This window comes from Tetrahymena thermophila (genome assembly GCF_000189635.1).
Source record: "Tetrahymena thermophila SB210 genomic scaffold scf_8254545, whole genome shotgun sequence".
NCBI lineage: Eukaryota > Ciliophora > Oligohymenophorea > Hymenostomatida > Tetrahymenidae > Tetrahymena > Tetrahymena thermophila.
In genome coordinates, this window is record NW_002476317.1 from 493522 (window position 1) to 511210 (window position 17689).

At 22.3% G+C, this 17689-nt stretch overlaps 5 protein-coding genes across 5 annotated transcripts; 4 read left to right on the forward strand and 1 right to left on the reverse strand. All coding sequences in view use genetic code 6, as the record gives it.

Annotated features, from left to right (window-relative positions):
- Window positions 1-942: 942 nt before the first annotated feature.
- On the forward strand, window positions 943-3926 carry TTHERM_00149700 (hypothetical protein; the record flags this gene model as incomplete). The annotated part of the gene is made up of 4 exons (XM_001021605.3): window positions 943-1097; window positions 1359-2001; window positions 2796-2857; window positions 2945-3926. 4 exons carry the CDS (start codon window positions 943-945, stop codon window positions 3924-3926), a joined length of 1842 nt encoding a protein of 613 aa, XP_001021605.2.
- A 2992-nt stretch (window positions 3927-6918) lies between these two features.
- Window positions 6919-7254, forward strand: TTHERM_000149719 (hypothetical protein; the record flags this gene model as incomplete). Its single annotated transcript, XM_012798970.1, has 1 exon — window positions 6919-7254. The coding sequence occupies one exon, from the start codon at window positions 6919-6921 to the stop codon at window positions 7252-7254; it is 336 nt and encodes a 111-aa protein (XP_012654424.1).
- A 426-nt stretch (window positions 7255-7680) lies between these two features.
- TTHERM_00149720 (hypothetical protein) lies at window positions 7681-10334 on the forward strand (the record flags this gene model as incomplete). The annotated part of the gene is made up of 3 exons (XM_001021607.2): window positions 7681-8491; window positions 8552-9381; window positions 9459-10334. The coding sequence occupies exons 1-3, from the start codon at window positions 7774-7776 to the stop codon at window positions 10332-10334; spliced, it is 2424 nt and encodes an 807-aa protein (XP_001021607.2). The 5' UTR covers window positions 7681-7773.
- Window positions 10335-10788: 454 nt separating this feature from the next.
- On the reverse strand, window positions 10789-14184 carry TTHERM_00149730 (hypothetical protein; the record flags this gene model as incomplete). The annotated part of the gene is made up of 9 exons (XM_001021608.2): window positions 10789-11963; window positions 12008-12151; window positions 12202-12560; window positions 12713-13047; window positions 13103-13339; window positions 13400-13458; window positions 13523-13660; window positions 13717-13797; window positions 13857-14184. 9 exons carry the CDS (start codon window positions 14182-14184, stop codon window positions 10789-10791), a joined length of 2856 nt encoding a protein of 951 aa, XP_001021608.2.
- Window positions 14185-14830: 646 nt separating this feature from the next.
- TTHERM_00149750 (tubulin-binding cofactor C) lies at window positions 14831-16756 on the forward strand (the record flags this gene model as incomplete). Its single annotated transcript, XM_001021610.3, has 2 exons — window positions 14831-15707; window positions 15915-16756. 2 exons carry the CDS (start codon window positions 14831-14833, stop codon window positions 16754-16756), a joined length of 1719 nt encoding a protein of 572 aa, XP_001021610.1.
- Between the last annotated feature and the right edge of the window lie 933 nt (window positions 16757-17689).

The following is a 17689-nucleotide window of genomic DNA, read 5'->3' on the forward strand; positions in this document are numbered from 1 at the left end:
GTGAAAATATTTTAGATAATTACCAAACTTGAATTAATATTTTTATTCAGAATAATATACAAAGCAAAATCTAATGTGTTTGTGATTTTTAACTCATCTATAGAATTAATTTTATTAACTGATTTTACTTGTAAGTAATTACTTTCAAAAAAAATGGAATAAACAATGGTTCAGTAAAATGTTAATCTCATTCCTGAAAACTACATAAAAAGTTTATTTAAAATAGAATAAAGCTTTTAAAGGATGTTTTTTTTTAATCAGTTAGCAAAATTAATTTGAATTATATAAAAGTGCTATTGAGATAGAATTCAATAGGATAATTTCCCAGAAGTTAATAATTAACTTTACTTACATCTAAAAAAATAAATTAGTTCAACTAAATTCTTTAGGGTATAATATATGATTAAAGTTATACTGAATTACATATTTTTTAATTAAGCAAGCGTAATTTGAATAATTAAGGGAGAAGGTATTACTTTAAATATATATGTAATACTGGAGCAACGATAACATTAATAATTTATTATTATTTATTATTAACATTAAAAATTTTTTGCTAAGAAAAAAGAGCTCGTAAATACATCACACACACACAAACACAGAAGGCATTTACTAAGCTGCAAAGGTAAAAAAATATCCCTTAATTGCTGAATTTCTACTATGGCTTGCTTACTTTTTGAGCCATACCAACTTTATCCCCTCATTTTTTGCACAAACATGTCTAAATCATTCATATGCATCCATTATTACTTCCATTAAATATCTTAAACTTCATTAATACTTTTCTTACTATAAAAAAAAAATAGATTCTTCATTTCTTGTGAATTTACGCACACTATCCAATAATTTACAAAAATATTGTAAGCAGAAAGCCTACCAATTACAAAAGCGCAACCTTGAATCAAATTTTTGACTATTAAAAACAATATCTATTATTAATATATGACCACCGCAAATAACTAAAACTAACCCTACTAAGATTTTGAGGATTTCTATGAAACAACTGATAAAGTTAATGTCCGTTTTAATCTTACAATCGAAAATAGTCAAGAAAATATCAACATGTTTTCTTCTAGTGCTACTCAATAAAAATAAAGGTAAAGACCATATTTAATCTAGTGTTTTATTTTGATTTTATATTTTTAATTAATTAAGTACAATTTGTTCTTAAAATTTAAATGTTATTGCATTCTAAATTTTCGTAAATTAACTTCTAACACATAATAGTAAACTTAATATTACATTTAGTTAGACAGTAAGTAAATAAATCAAGCAAATAAGAACTAATTTTACAAAAACTGATTTTCATTAATTTATTGACGATCAAATATTTATAATATTTAATTTATTAACAAAAGCATCCAAATATAGCCATTTATATAATTCAAGAAAAGTGGACTCCTCAAAATTTACTTCAAAATTGTCGACTTCAATAATCCTAGTAACACAACTATTATCAACAGCGAAATAGAAATGACCTCTCAATCATCCAGCGATTCTTAAATTTCTAACAGCGACTGTTTCCTTAGAGAAGTGACAACAGGACCTTAGAGCTATCTTGATGAGGACCATTATCTTTAATAAAAAGCTAATGAAGACAACCATTTCAATTAAAACTAGCTTTTTGCTTTATAAAAAAAAAATTAAGGATCAAATCTTAATAACATAATAAAATATTAAAAAATTAACTCAAACAAAATTCATGTAAAAGCTACTGGTAAGATGTTAGCAAAAAAAGTCAAAAGAGCTGAGGAAAAATACCTATAAAAATAGAAAAGAAAGCATGAATCATTGATGAGAGGTGCCCAAGATGATGAAAATAACTATATTTGCTAGAGAATCGGCTAAAACGTTAATTTAAAGAGGATTTCTGAAAATGCTTACAAATTGAGATAAACTCAGGAAACACATGAAGATATGGATACTTTAAACTAAAAGGACGATAGACTTATGTAATCTAATCAATATGAAACTTCTCAAAGCGATATCCTCTTTAACTTGGTAAGAATAAATTTTATTTATTTTTCACCTTAATATTTTCATTTAAGCTTGATGAATGAAAGAAAATAAATTTTGAAAAACGAAGCTGTGTAATTTATTCTATTTTCATAAATACAATCTAATAAAAAGAATATTCTTCTAAAAAATGTAATCTTTTTGTCAAAGAATCGCTTGATATAAATTAAAGAATATCTCATTTAAATAGGAAAATTTAGAACATAATTTACCAATTTTCAATAAAATTAAAAATTAATAAAGACTAATATCAAAAAATTTCATTGAAATATTTAATTAAATATCAAGCAAGTAATAGAGAAAGAAATAAAGAAAACAACCCTTTATTCATTCACTCATTGATTCGTTTTGACTATTTATGAAATTAAAATTTCTTTTTATCCACATATTTGCATACAAATTCAAAATAGGCAGCATAAACATTAAATTCTTATTTAGGAAAAAATTTCCAAATCAGAACTAATATATAGTTGAACCTATCAAAATATATTCATCTTTACTTTTACCAAATAAAAATAAAATGGACCTATTTTTTTGATTAGAATTTGTAATCTAAATAATTTATGATAATATTCTTCCTTAGAACTATTACCATTTCTAGCCTTAAGAAATTTAGTCTTATATAATTTTAATTCATTTTGTAAATGAGAATAGTACCACATCAATCAAATAGATGAAATTTCATCAAGTTTAAATATCAATACACTTGCTTTTATTCATTCTCGATAAAAGTTATTATTATTCTTTTTCTAATATGTTTTATTTATTAACCAAAATAGTATCATGGAAATACTTCATCTTAGCACTCTCCATAGATAGTTCCCTTAAATCATGCTTAAAGGTAGATAGATTATAAATTACATTTTAAATTTTATACTAAAATTCTGATAGTTTATGATGCTCATTACTTATTTTAATTATCTAAAAGGGACTCGAAAAACGACATCCATTCAGAGTTTGCAAGCCATTCATCATAGCTTATTGATAATAACCAGGCCATATCTCTTTCTCAAAGATTTAAATCCTAAACAGCCTTTTAGACCAAGATTGAGTAATAAGAAAATAATTTTATTGATAATTCCAATAATGAATACCAAGACTTATCATATAGTAATAAATCTTAAGAATAAGTTAATGCTGATGGAATTACAGTATTTACAAGAACTAGAAGAAATTACTTTTCAACTCCTTAGCTTTAGGGAGCTTTATTAAATGAATTACCATTAAAGAAGGTGCACATTAAGCCTGCTAACAACGATAATAATAAAGATGAAAACGGAGTATGTAAAGGAAATGCTGTAAATATGGCTAAAAATATTCTTAAAGGTTTTATGGAGTATGTGTTTGTCTCAGCTAAAGAAGAGGATTTAATTGAATGCTGCTCTATTAATAATTAAAAGAATCCTTAAGAAAATTAAAGTGCAATATAAATGGAATCAGAGCCTATGGATTTGTAAGAAAATGAGGATGTATAAAATATTTCTAAAGAACAAATCCCAAATAATGTAGACTAATAATAAGAATAAGATGACGAAAATGAAAACTGTGAAGCAGATAAAATAGAAGAATATGCTCCCATTAATATTGAAGAAGTAAAAGATTAAAAGTAAATAATTGATAGTATTAGAAAGAGATTTAAAAAATAATACAATTCTAAGATGCTTGAAAAACCAAGTAATAGTAAACTTCTTAAATTATTCTCTAACAACAACTACGGAAAATTATTTAAGCACTACTTTAGTTCCTAAGAAATAATGGACTATATCGAATCATCTAACATTTAAAACAAAATAGCTCATAAAGATTTAGTTGAAAAGATAAGAAGCACCTCCTTTGATTTTGAAAAACTCTAGGATGTTCTCAAAACCAGAATCTTCAAGAGACCTCCTTTCCAAAAACCCTAAAAATGAATGAAACATATAAAATAGCTTTTATTTAAATATATCCACAACATCTGAAACAAAATAATAACAATATAATATTTATTTTAAAAATAACAAATATTTATAATAAAATTATATTAAATGCAGATATTTAGATAGTCTTTCTTCCTTACTTACTTACTAGTAATTAACATACTAACTAACAAAATAACCAACTATCTCCTATTCATTTATCCTTATCCTATTCTTTGGATATTTATTTAACAAAATATTAAAAAGTAACTAATTTCAAGTAAAACAAATCTATCATAAAAATGAAGCATGAATGAATACCAGACTGTCAATTTGATTGATTGATTGATTGACTGACTGGTGAGTTTTAATTTAAAAAATTTATATAAAAAAAACAAAATTATATATTAATTCGCCTTTAAAAAAAATAAATAAATAAATAAATTATTATAATTTTATGAATGTAATGTATATTAAATGCATTGTAAACTCATTATAGCTCTTTTTAAAGTTATTACCCATCATAAATAGTTTTTTTTTAGAAGTCATCTGTTGTTTACATATTCTTTAAACCTCAATCAAAGATTTAAGATAATTTGTATTATTATTTCTGTAAACAGAGCTAATACACAGCTAATTCTTTGCTGAATACCATTAAAAGAGATCCATAAATTGTAATTTAAAATATATAAGTGAAATTTTTTATATGCTAAAAAATTAAATATGAGACCTTACTCTTTAATGTTTTTATTAAGTAGCCAATTTTCAGAATAAAATAATGTAATCGAATCAGATTGTGTTCGACTGCTTTTCAAATCTTTTAAAATCAATATTTCTTCCTTTTCATTTTGCAAATCAATTTTGTAAATACTTGTTGTTAGAGAACTAATTTTTTTATTTTTAGGTCATCAGCTATAAAAAAATGAAGCATGATTAAATCGTAGCAAGGCTTGTATGCTAGGGACTTATTTGTTTATTTCTTTTAAGTATTTTAGAATTCGTTAAGAGATATTCAATTCGCTTAAGACAGGTTTAAATTTTTGGATTTTATTTCATTGTTCTGTTAAATACTGATTTGCCTTGTAATCGACCCTGTAATCAAAATATTTAATAAATATTTATGTAAATTTTTAATGAAAACGAGATAAATTAAAATTTTCAAGTAATTTTAATTTAACAGGTAAACAATCTAATTTGCAATAAACATTACTAGGTTTTATAAGCAAAAAATCATATTTAGAGTATTTTCCCAACATCAACTAATACCATTCAGACTGCCATTTATTATTTATTTCAAAATATCTTTCATCTAGACTCTACTCTAATCAGAAACACTACTTCTAAATTAAGTATATAAATTAGCTGGCGTTTGATCAAGTTGAATTTACTTTAGTATAGGATTCTAGAGTTAGAAGAAGTCTATGACTGCTTACACATTGTAAAGCATAATATATTTTTATTCTTACTTACTCTCAAAAATATATGATATTGTCCTTTATAAGTTTGTAAATAGAAAAAGAAAAAAATACTAAAATAAACAGCTCTAATTATCCTTTTAAAATTAATTGGAATATTATTAATTACTATTAATATTCATCATATCCTTTAATAAAAAAAGATACTTTAGAAAAATAAAAAATGAATATTTTTTAAACCATTTTTTATGAATTACTATTTGGATAAATATTAAAACTTGTGTACACTTCTCGATAATTGAGAATTTATTTTTAATCTACTTTTATGCAATTTATAGTATTTAGAAATGAAACCTTCTAAAAGTATTTAGAAATATGAAAAACCTAATAGTTATATCGATATAAAGCTTAATTTTAATTCTAATAATTAAGCTTAGCCTTACCCGCATAAAGTAATTGAGTAAAAATATCTTTTAAATAAAAATAATTCATATTATAAAACAATATACCATGTGTAATCCGCATTATTAGTCAAATACCATTTAATAATGCAAATCAATTATTATTCTAGAATTCTTGATAATTAATATCTTTTGTCATAGTTAAAATTAATTTCTATTAAATTAATTGATATTTGGTATTATTTTAGGATTTTTATTAATGCATTTAAACAGATGATTGCTTATAAGAATATGTTATGGAAAGTCATAATAATTATTCATTCTAAATATTAATAAATCCCTCATTCATTTTTATTCTTCTTATTATGTAAATATATTTTTTAAATTTTACATTTTTCTTGGGTGATTAAATTTAGCCATTTAAAAAAAAATTTTTAATTAACCTAGCTTGTCAAAAAATTAAAAAATGTCAATAACAAAAATATAATTTTAATTTTATAAAATTTTTATTAAAATTAATTTTTATAAAAAAAATAAACAATAAATGGAATATAAAAAATTATTGAATACTTTTAAATAAAAATATAAAATAGATTTTATTATTTTAATGAGTATTTTAATTTAATAAACATTTATTTATTTAATTAAATAAATATAATAAATTGTTTTAAAGATAGCTCATTTGTATAATTTGAAGAATAATAATTTAATTAATTAAAAATATATTTAACTAAATAATAATGATTAATTTTGATAAGGATTGATTAAAACTATACTATAAAAAGTAATCATTTAAAATTATTTAAAAGTTATGTTTATAAAGAAAGTAGGATTTACTATTTTATTATTAATAATCAATAATATCAAACAAAATCACAAATATTAAAATTAAAAAAAAATATTTTTATCAATATTTTACTACAAAATTTTGTTTAATACAATTTGTCAATTTTAAAAACGTAAAAAAAAATGTAGAAAACATACTAAAAATATTCCTTTTTGTTTTTTTTAAGAAAGAATCATATTAATTGAAAGGTAAAGATTAAGATATTGAAATTAATATTTATCAAATTTTTACCAAAGAAAAAAAAATTTACAAATCAAAAAAAAGTTATTTATAAAAGAAAAAAATTTAAAAAGCAAAAATGAAGATCCTCTATTTACTAGGTATGATACTTATGCTTGTCAGCAATGTCAAGGCTCAGAATACTAACATAGTTGAAACATTCTCAACAATAATCCTTTTTATAATATTTTTCATGTTTTTATGCGCAGGATTAGGTTATTTTGCACGCTCTAAAAATTATGTAGAAAGCTCAAAGCCATCTCAAACTATGTATTCTTGATAACTTAAATTTATAAAAACTAAATAAGTAAATAAATAAATAAAACTATTATATAATTATTTGTAATTTATTAGGCCATTCTTACTAAGTATTCTTTAAAATTCAACTGAATCTCATTTTATATTTTTTAAATTCCTAATTTTATTATGATACTGCAGAAAATAATAATTAAAGTTCTTGATAAATACTTTTTTAGGATGACAATCATTTGATTTGCTTAGTGTTTAGGTTAAATGTGATTATCAATATTATTTATTGTATTTTGTTAGATATAGTTTTTTAATTACTGCCATAAACTGTTTTAAATTCAAATATTTTATATTCTGAAAGCTATTAGCAAAGAAACTAAATCTATTTTTATCAACAAATAAACTCAAAATAAATTGCTTGTTTATTTAGTATTTTTTATATTTTCAAGCAAAATCATTTTTTTATTCTACTTTAACAGTAAATTAAAAATTATCTCCATATGTTATTTCAACAAAAAATAATTATGATTATTCATGTTCACAAACACAAATATAATAATAGAATATAATAAATTAATTGCTGTATTCATTTATTGGTTGAAAGATTTTATTGTGCCAATTAACGAAACAAAAATTTAAAAATTTGTAAAAAAAAAAACTTTTAATTTATCTTTTTAATTGAAAATTAGCTAATAAGAAGTATTATCATTTAATCTATTTCATATTTTTAAATGAAGAACTCTGAATTATTTAAAAATGATAGTGATAGGAGAAAAGAATATGATAGAAACTTCCATTCTATCAAGTCGTTTACTGTAGATTTAAATAAGCTATATCAAGTATATCAAACAAGAGATTATGATGCAAAATAAGCATGGATGTATATTTTTGATTATGTGTGCCTCACAAAAATAAAAAATTAAAAGGATTGCTTCCGTAAGACGGCTATTAAATTTTATAAAAACTATTTTCCTGAATATAAATATTTTAAAGAGAATTATAGAGATTATAATGCATTTAGGAATTTACCAAATAGAAAAAACTATTTAATAAGGATCAAAAAGAAATCTTCAATGAGGATTTATGAATAAAATTTTTAGCATGACATCGAAAATATTTTGCAAGATTAAGAACCAGAAGATGGTAAAGATCATGAGATTATTTTTTAATTAAAGATACTCATTAAAGATCTGTTATAAATAACTTACAATTCATTTTATAACGAAAGTTTAATTTTGAATAATTCTAGAATATTAGAGTATTGCTTTTAGCTGCTTAAATATCTTGAGATTGAATATTTTTATTGTTGCATAGCCTTTAAAATAAAGAATGAATAGGAATTACTAGAAAGAATCACATGTATTTTAAGAAGATATTATCACTTTTGGGTTGAGCTTCTTTTCGAAACATATTGCTATAGTTATTGGAAGTAAGAATAAACTAAAAAAAGTATGTGCTGATTGATATCCTTATAATAAAATATTTAAATTTTTTTATATTTATATTAAGATAACAGTGTTGATTAGAAAAATTAAAATGCATCATAAAGGGAAAAGACTTATGAGGACATATTTTTAGAAAAAAATAAAGAAATTAATGAGAGAATTGAAAAATTTAAAAACAATAATGGCTTATGTAAAAAATAATAATTTTTTGAGCAAAAAAATCTTCCTAATGAGATCGAAGAATAGCAAAAAAATGAAACTTATGATTTTAGTTTTTTAGAGTTTAACCAACAAGATGAATTTGATGATGAGACTTTGAAGTAACGCTTTTAAAGGTTTGATTTAAAAATAACCGATATTTTAGATTACTATCCTTTCCTTTAAGCTAAATAAAATTCAAATCGTATTGAAATTATATAAGATTAATAAAGTAGATAAGGTGAGTATACAATTTTTTTAGATAATATATAACTGTTAGCTAATACAAACATAAATATAATATACGAATTTATTTGTGCTGAATATTCTAATTGGTCATACTACTAAGGTCCTTATACAATTATTATTTAGCTTTTTAGCTTTTTAAAAAAAGCATTGGAAAAAAAGTCAATATTAATTGCAATAGTAGAAACTTATTAAAATTTTAAAGACTCAAATAACTTGAAGATAATATATGAGCATGATAGAGAAAACAATTAATTTTTCTTAAAATAAAAATTTAAAAATAAATAATTTGAATTTAAGGATGAAGAAGAAACTGATGAAGAGTATGATTTAGAAGATGATTAAATTAATAATCATGATGATATACATAATATAGAAAAGCAAAGTAGAAGCTATGATGATCTACAAATTAAGGAGGATAACAGAAAAAGAAAAGAAAAAATATCAAGAGTAAATAATTAAAAAATATATAAAAGACACATTTATTTAACTTAAAATAATTTAAATTATTTATTAAAAATAAATAGATTATTGAGAAAATAATAAATTAAATTCTTTAGAATAATTGCTAGAAACTAACTCAAATCTTTGCACTTTATCTAAAAGATGAAAATATCTAAAAAATTGGATATAATATTCAAAAAATGTTCTTTATTTTTTAATTTGACGGAATTTAATTTTAAAAAATACAAATGGATGACAACAGTAAGCTAATTTATGAGTATAACTTAGATGATGCTCTTGCTTTTGATTTACAGCTCTTTATTTGTTAGGAGTAAAGCAAAATATATTAATAGTAAGAAACCGTTAAATCTTAAACCTCCTCTTTGCCAGCTTTAAAATCTGATGAAGATAACTAAAATAATCATAAGCTAGATATTAAAGACGATTAAAAAGAAATAACTAAGAATGATGATAGTATTGACCTTGAGGAAAAGTTTGAAGAAAAAGAAACTAGGGCAGCTTAAAATTTTTATGAGTCTTGCTTTTAAGTGAAACATTAATCCAAGGGATATATCATGCCTATTCCTTATGAAAATTTAACTTTTCCACCAATTATAAATGAGCCAGTAATTCTTCCTGAATATAATGACATTTAAAAGGGAACTGAGCATTTATTTGATGGTTATTTGTTAAAGCCTTAATAATAATTAGCATAATAATATAAATCAAGAACATTTTCTACTGTTTCTAATGCCTATTCTAATAATTCATAACAAAAAAAAATATAATATCCCTTTAAAGATGAAGAATAGATTTGTGACATCAGAATTTTTAAAAGTTTAGCCTAAAATGTTGCAAAAAGTATTATCTCTGATTATAAAGGTCCATAGTCAAAATAAACTGATTTCGACTATAACTTGCAGCAATATTTTTACTCTTTTAGTGAAGCAAAAAGATGATGTCATAAATTAAAATTTTTAATTATCTAACTCTTCAGCTATTTTTATCATTAAAATTATTTGTAATCAATTTATTTTATCATAAATGTATGTTTAATTTTGTAGTTTTTTACTAAAGCAATTTTCTATTTTTTATTAGGAATTTTTGAATCTAAAGGTTGCTTTTTCTTTTAGTTAAAAAATTATTTTAAATCAAAATCCTTTTTTAAACAATTTAATTCAACTTTACTTTTTTTTTTTGAAAGAATAAAAAGTTATCAAAATACATTTACTTTTTTAAGAAAAAATAAATTCATTTTAAACAGTTTATAATTGATTGTGAATAAATAAAATTTATAACAACCATTCATTTAAAAAGAATAAATAAGCAAAATAAAATATAAATTATAATAGTCATAATGTATTTATTTTTTTATTAATAATATAAATGGCATTAATTTATTTTTTAAAAATATCAATTTTTTTTATCAATTTAGTTAAGCTTGCTACTGCTTTGAATTTTCTTTACATTAAATAATCCTCTTTCTTTCTTTATAGGAATATGGTTTGTATTAGAAATCATATTTACAGGTAAGTCTTTATTAATATTTTTAGTTTTGTTTCCTGATTTTTAATTTTCTTAACTTAAAATTGTAGTTTATTTTTAGGTTTATTTTATTTCTGGGTTTTCAGCTTCTGAAGACAAAATAGACTCCTAAATAGAATTAATATCTTTTTATTCTTGATTGTTTTTTAAGTTACTTTATAGGTTTTTGTTTTACTCTTAATCTATACTGGAATCTTCATACTTCTAAATATCTTCAAGGATGTAATCTGGATTCACACTTTTTTAGCTATCTTTTCTCTTTTCAGACTCTGATAATTTACTACTTGAGCTTTGACTTTCTTTTCGATTTGCTTAACGATATTTATCTTAACTAAAGTTACTTTATTCATTACTTATCAATATTTTTTCATTTTTTTACTGTTGCTGTTATGAATCTTAAAAAAAAGAAGGCTTGCTAGATTTATTTTCTGACTTAGGAATATTTTATAAGCTGTCTTAAATTTATTTTGCTTTTAAACATTATTGATATTCTTCAAAAGTTTAGCTCCCAAAACTCAATCTAAACTGGTAAGGCTACTCATTAAGTTCTTAAGGTAAAATATTTTTGTTTAAAATATCATTTTTATTTGGATGCAAATTTTATTTTGCATGCTAAAATGTAGGAGTATTGCTGTATTCAGGGGATTTTTATATATTTAAAAAGTTGTATGTCTCATCCTTTTTATCAGAGTGTTTTACCAAATTAAATAAGGTAATATCTTCAATATTTGCTTGATCTATGTTTTACTCCTTTTAATTATGCTACTAATTTTGTAACTTCTATGATTCTAGCAATCCTTTTACAGATATTTTTTTAGATTCCTCTTCTTTTTTTTCTTAATTATTCTCTATATTTTCATTCTTAAACGACTACCTCTCAGAAGTGCATTATTTTGTAGATAACTTTTATGTTTCCTTATTTTAGCTAGAAAACTTATATGAACTTTATGACATTTAAGGAACGTCCATTCCCTCTTCCACACAACTATAAGTAGAAAATACTTTTTTAATAGCAAACCCGTTCGAACAGTTCACACTTTTTACTTTAAAATAAATTTAAGATAAAATACTAATTTTCAAAATTTACTTAAACTATCTTGAGATTAAAGAGATTTTTTGTATTTAAAATTTAATATCTAAGCTTCTGACTAAGAATTTATAGGCTTGTTCACCTAGTTCAAAACATGGTTAAAGTTATTTGTGCCAGTAGAATAATTTGATTAATTTAAATCTATTTTTATATTCTAAATTAAATATGCAAGTTACTAATAAAAAAATTACTGTCAATATTGTTTCTTGACTAGAATCCACTCAAAGAATGAACTCCTATAGCTAATTTTTCTAAATTTTTGACAAAAACAGTTGGCTGACTACATTCAGAATCATCCTCTATAATTTTTTAAGGACTAATTTAAAACTGTTAAGTACATAAGGTTTATTGATTTTATTTTGCTGAAGCTAATCTGATTCTATGTGGATATTTTTATTCTGAGTGAGTAATATAAGAAGATATTGATCCTTAGCTTCTATTATTCCCAACTGAAATAGATCTTTTAACATTCCTCATACTTTGAAGATTTATTTGTTTAGTCTTCTCAGTTATTTTTTCAATTATTTCATAGTAACATTCAGAGCATACTCTTTTTTTAAACATATAACATTTTTATAAAATAATCTAAACAAAGTAAAAATTTGATTGCTAAAAATTAATTTTAACTATTTCAATAATTAAAACTAAAATCAAAATAAAAAATTATATTTGATTTAAATTGAGTTAATAAAAGATATTTACTCTACTTGCCTATTTTAGAAATGAGGACTCTCCTTTATGCATACATAAGTTGGATACTTCAAGTTAGGATGTATTATTTATAAAATTCGCGGAATATGATATACTTATTATGATTTTTTTGTAAATTTATTTTTGTACTATTTTACTGATTCTGGAATATTTAATTTTTCAGTTTCCATACTAGACTAATCAATTTACATTTAATAATCTATAAGATATTTATACGATATGCTAGTGAAAGATTCTTTTACTTTCTTTTAGCTACATTAATAACATTCAATTAAAAATTTATTATGTATGCTTGAAGAAAAATGCTTTTGCAAACTTTTTTCTGACTATAAAAAATAATTAATAAAAATTTTTATATTTATTATTAAAAAAATAAATTACCTTCAATTCTTGTATAAGATTTGAATTTTTTTAGCTTTAATTGCTACTATAATTACTTTTTTCTTAATAAATAGGCTACCTTTAAAAAATTTAGGATTTGCTCTATTAAGAGCTACTTCTTCTTTCTACCTTAATGTAATTAGCCCATAGAAAATATAAGTTTTCTTTTTCATCCTCTTTAAAGTAACATGTAATTTTTTTTACTTTTTGTCCTCCTTCTTAATTGAGTATAATGTTCTTTAAATTAATAAAATTAAATATTTTGTATTAACTATAAAAAAGCTGTAAGTAATGTACTGATTATATCTCATTGATGCATTATTTAATTACAGGGCATATCTTTCCTTTAACATTAACTTTTTAAGAAATATTAAGAGACTTTAACAAAGGCAAATAATGCTTAGTAAAAATATTAAATACCAGAATCTGTTTTATTGCTTTATCCATCGAACGTACATGCTCTATCAATCAAATCTATCTCCTAGTTGTATATATTTTTTTTGTTAATTAATTTTAAAAAGCTGCAACTTTAGTGATTTGTTGACGCTTATATAACAGCTTTATTATAAAAAGATTATATAACATTTTTAATTCATAAATTATATATTTTTTACAATTTCTTTAACTATTTGGATCAACAAATTACTGCAATATGCCATCTTATAATAAATTATTTTTTTGGTCCAAGAAACTACCTATACATTTATTTTTTATATTTTTAGTATTATTAACTAGTTTAATGGTATAAGTTTACTTATTTCATCAGTTTTCATGTACTTTATCTATAATTTATCATTTATTTAAAATATATATTATGCAGCTATCCCGCTAATATTTTTAATATTATTAAAAAACCCTTTTATATGCTCATGAGTTAAAATTTCAGTTGTTTTTTTCATAACCTAATTATTTGAATTTGAGTATATCCATAAGATAGGCTGTTGATTTTTAAAAACTATAGTGTTTGGGACTTTAAAAGTGTATTGATTAGATGAATGCTCATGTTTCCAAATCAAACCATAAATATCAAATGCAATAGAGTTATTGATTTTACTTTAACTTAACTCCTAATCTTTTGACATCTTTATTAATTTTTTATTTAAATGTATTTAGAAAGATAGATAATAAATAATTACACTAATATTTATTAGTGGTGTGATGATTGTGGTGGTAAATTTAATTATAAATGCAAAAGATAGATTTTTCTGCAAATTTAATATTTCAATGCTAAATAATCATTTGAATCCTACCATTAATAATTTTTATTATTTCTATTAAAATTATAGAATTTAAAATAATTTCACGATCATTCAATGTAAAAAAAATATATTAAATAAATTTATTAATGTGACAGGATTTATTTAATATTGCTTCTCTAAAGTTCAAAAGTGTATGCTTGTTTTCTAAATTTATCTATTAAAGTAATTTAAATAAATATTATAAAATGAATTTAGTTAGTAAAATTTGTGTTTTAAAAACTTATATTGTTAAATATTTTTGTTTTTTTTATTGAGTTATGGTTAATCTATTTCCGATCATTAAAATTCAAAGAGTTTACTAAAAATTCAAAAAATAAATTATCAATTAACATTTAAAAAAATAAAAATTGAAATTTTAACTATTTTATATCAAAAAAGATATAATAAATATTCATTTATTCTCATATTTTTTGAAAGGAAAAGAAACATAAAAGTAGAAAACTAAAATTAGACAAGTTAATAAAAAGGAATGAATAGCAGTTCAAGTAGTGGAAGTATTAATGATAGTTAGCAAGTGTTGCATATTCGTTCAGATGTATTCGAGCATGCTGTATTTCCAACACCTGCTAAATTAACTCTGATCAATTTAGTACATTTATTTGGAAGTTTGAACTAAGTGGCGAATAAAGAAAAAAAAATAACTCTTGAATAATTTAAGGAGCACATATAAAAACATACTAGCAACATTAATGAAAAGGATGCAGAAATTTATTTTTTAACTTATAAAATGGTAACTGAAGATGATGTTAGTTTTGTAATTTAAGCAGCGAAAAAATAATCAACTAGTTCAACAGTTTAGCAATAATAGAATTAAATGCCTATATTATATGCTGATGTGAGAGGTTTGGCTGTATTCTTCTTCTTATAGCTTTTTAGTATTTCTGCAAGAAATTAATTTTCTATGGATTTTAGAAAGAGCGAATTTAATACTCACTTTAATGAAGGTTTTAGGGGAAATTTATCTCATAATTTTTCTCCTCTAAATTCACCTCGTTCAAAGACAACAAGGACAACTCCTTAATTCTCTTCTGAATAGCAATAAGCAATTTATTATATCAGATACAATATAAAGACAATACTAAAGTTGTTAAGTAATGATATAGACAATGAGGATTGCTCTCTCAAAGCTCAAGATTTTAATGTTTTACAACTTATTTTAAAGCCAGATATCAGCTAACTTAATAAAATTACATTACCATCTTAATTTTAGGCATCTAAGCTTGCCTAGCTCAACTTACCTCCTACCTTGTCATAATATTCAGGAAAATTCAATAAAGAAGATAAAGTACATATGAATACACTCTCCGAATATATTTCTTCATCTATTTCTATGAATGAACAAGCAAGTAAAATAATATAATATATATATATATATTAGAGATAATTTTTAATTTCTGACTAGTAATCATATTAAAATGTCATAAAAATATTTAATTCAAATATATCAGTGAAATTAAAAATGAAAGATAATCAATTCATATAGATAAATTATTTTAGAACAATCATTCTCTTTAGAAAAATATTCTAAATTAACCCAATTTTTAAAATAAAAGTTGATGTAATATATATCCAAGGACTCACTAAAAGTGTCATGTGCAAAGATGAAAAATTCTGTGCAGGCCAAGATTTAAGAATATTAAATTGTGAAGATTCTTACATATATATAGATGCAGCAGTTTAAAGTCTTTCAGTTACAAATTGTACAAACACAACAATTTTTATTTCAGCAGTTAATAAAATATGCACAATTGACAAATCAGAAAATTTAACAATTACTGTGGCAAGTAACTTTCTGAGAATAGGCAATACCATAGACTCCACAGTTTATTATTATGGTAGCTATTATCCCGTTTTGTATGGTGACAATCGTTCTGTAACATTAGCTCCTAATAATGCTAACTATTTAGACCTGTTTGAAAGAATGAAATAAGCTAAAATCCCTCTTAACTATAAAAGTAGCCTTAATTTTGCTTCTCCAATTGTAATGAATTAAAACTAAGCCATGAGCTATACTGTCTTACCAACAAAAGAATTCTTCCCAATAAATTTACCTCCTTAATTCAAGCCCGTTAGCCATAGTTAAGTTTAAACATTCGAATAGATCCTTTCTCCATAGTTTGAAAAATATTTGATAGATTAAAAAAATAATCAATAAGAATCAGTTTCTACTAATATGATCATTCCTTTACTAGCTCCAAACGACTATCGTGACTAAGTCATTCAAAGATTTAAACTCTATACCGATTACTAAACCATGTTAAAAAATTCTGGACTCTCAGATTCTCAGTCTAAAATGCTCTAAAGTGCCATATAAGGTTATTTCAGAGAATGGATGGTTTAAACTGGCTAAATCAAACCTATTTCTGATCTTGTAAAAATGATTAATCAAGATTGATCAAATAAAAAAAGTTTGTTAATATCTTTAAAAGTTATCCTAATTCGTATTATGTTAATTTATGTGAGTAATTTCTCTAATTAAAACTAAAATGAGAAAAAATTCTCTTGTATCTTAAATAAAAATCTTTTTAATTTTTGAAAAATAATCTAGGATTAATCAATATTTTTCTAAATTTGATTCTCGGTTTTATGCTTATTTTAAGCAAATTACCCAAACAGAAAATTATAACAAAATTTATTTATGAATTAATTTGATTTAAATCAACAAATAGATAGTTTAAATAAGCCTAAAATATATTGATAATTATATTAAAATAAAACAAAAAGTAAATGATCTTAACAAGTTAGATGATTTTATTTTTTGTTATGAACATTAATAATAAAATAGAATAAAAAATATTTATTTCTGTGTTTTTAATAAAATATCAGTAAATTCTTTTTTTTAAAAATTGTTGAAATTTTTATTTTTTCTAAGAAAATTATATCTCAATTTGGATTATCTTTTGAATTTAACCAAAAATGAAAGATCAAAAATGTTTTACAAGATGTAAAAATTTAATAAAATTAGCTTCCTTTAGGTATAATTTAAACTTTTAATACTAAAAAAAGAATCAATAAAATTGATTAGTGTAAAGCAACTATTACTATTATTATTTACTAATTTGTAATACGTCATATCCTTAAATAACATTTTACTAAAATAATTTTAAAGTAAATTCTTTGTGACTGAAGTAGCTAAATTTTTTTTCATAACAAAATGAAAAAAAAAATTATTTATTGATTTTAAGGTTATAGTTTAGTTTACATAAGGAAAAATCTAGGTGTGTGTTTATATTTTTGTATGAACAAGCTAAAATATTTAAATGTATTGATTTTTTTTAGAATCAAAAGTAATGCTTCTAAGAGTATCATTCATAGAATTTTGATATTC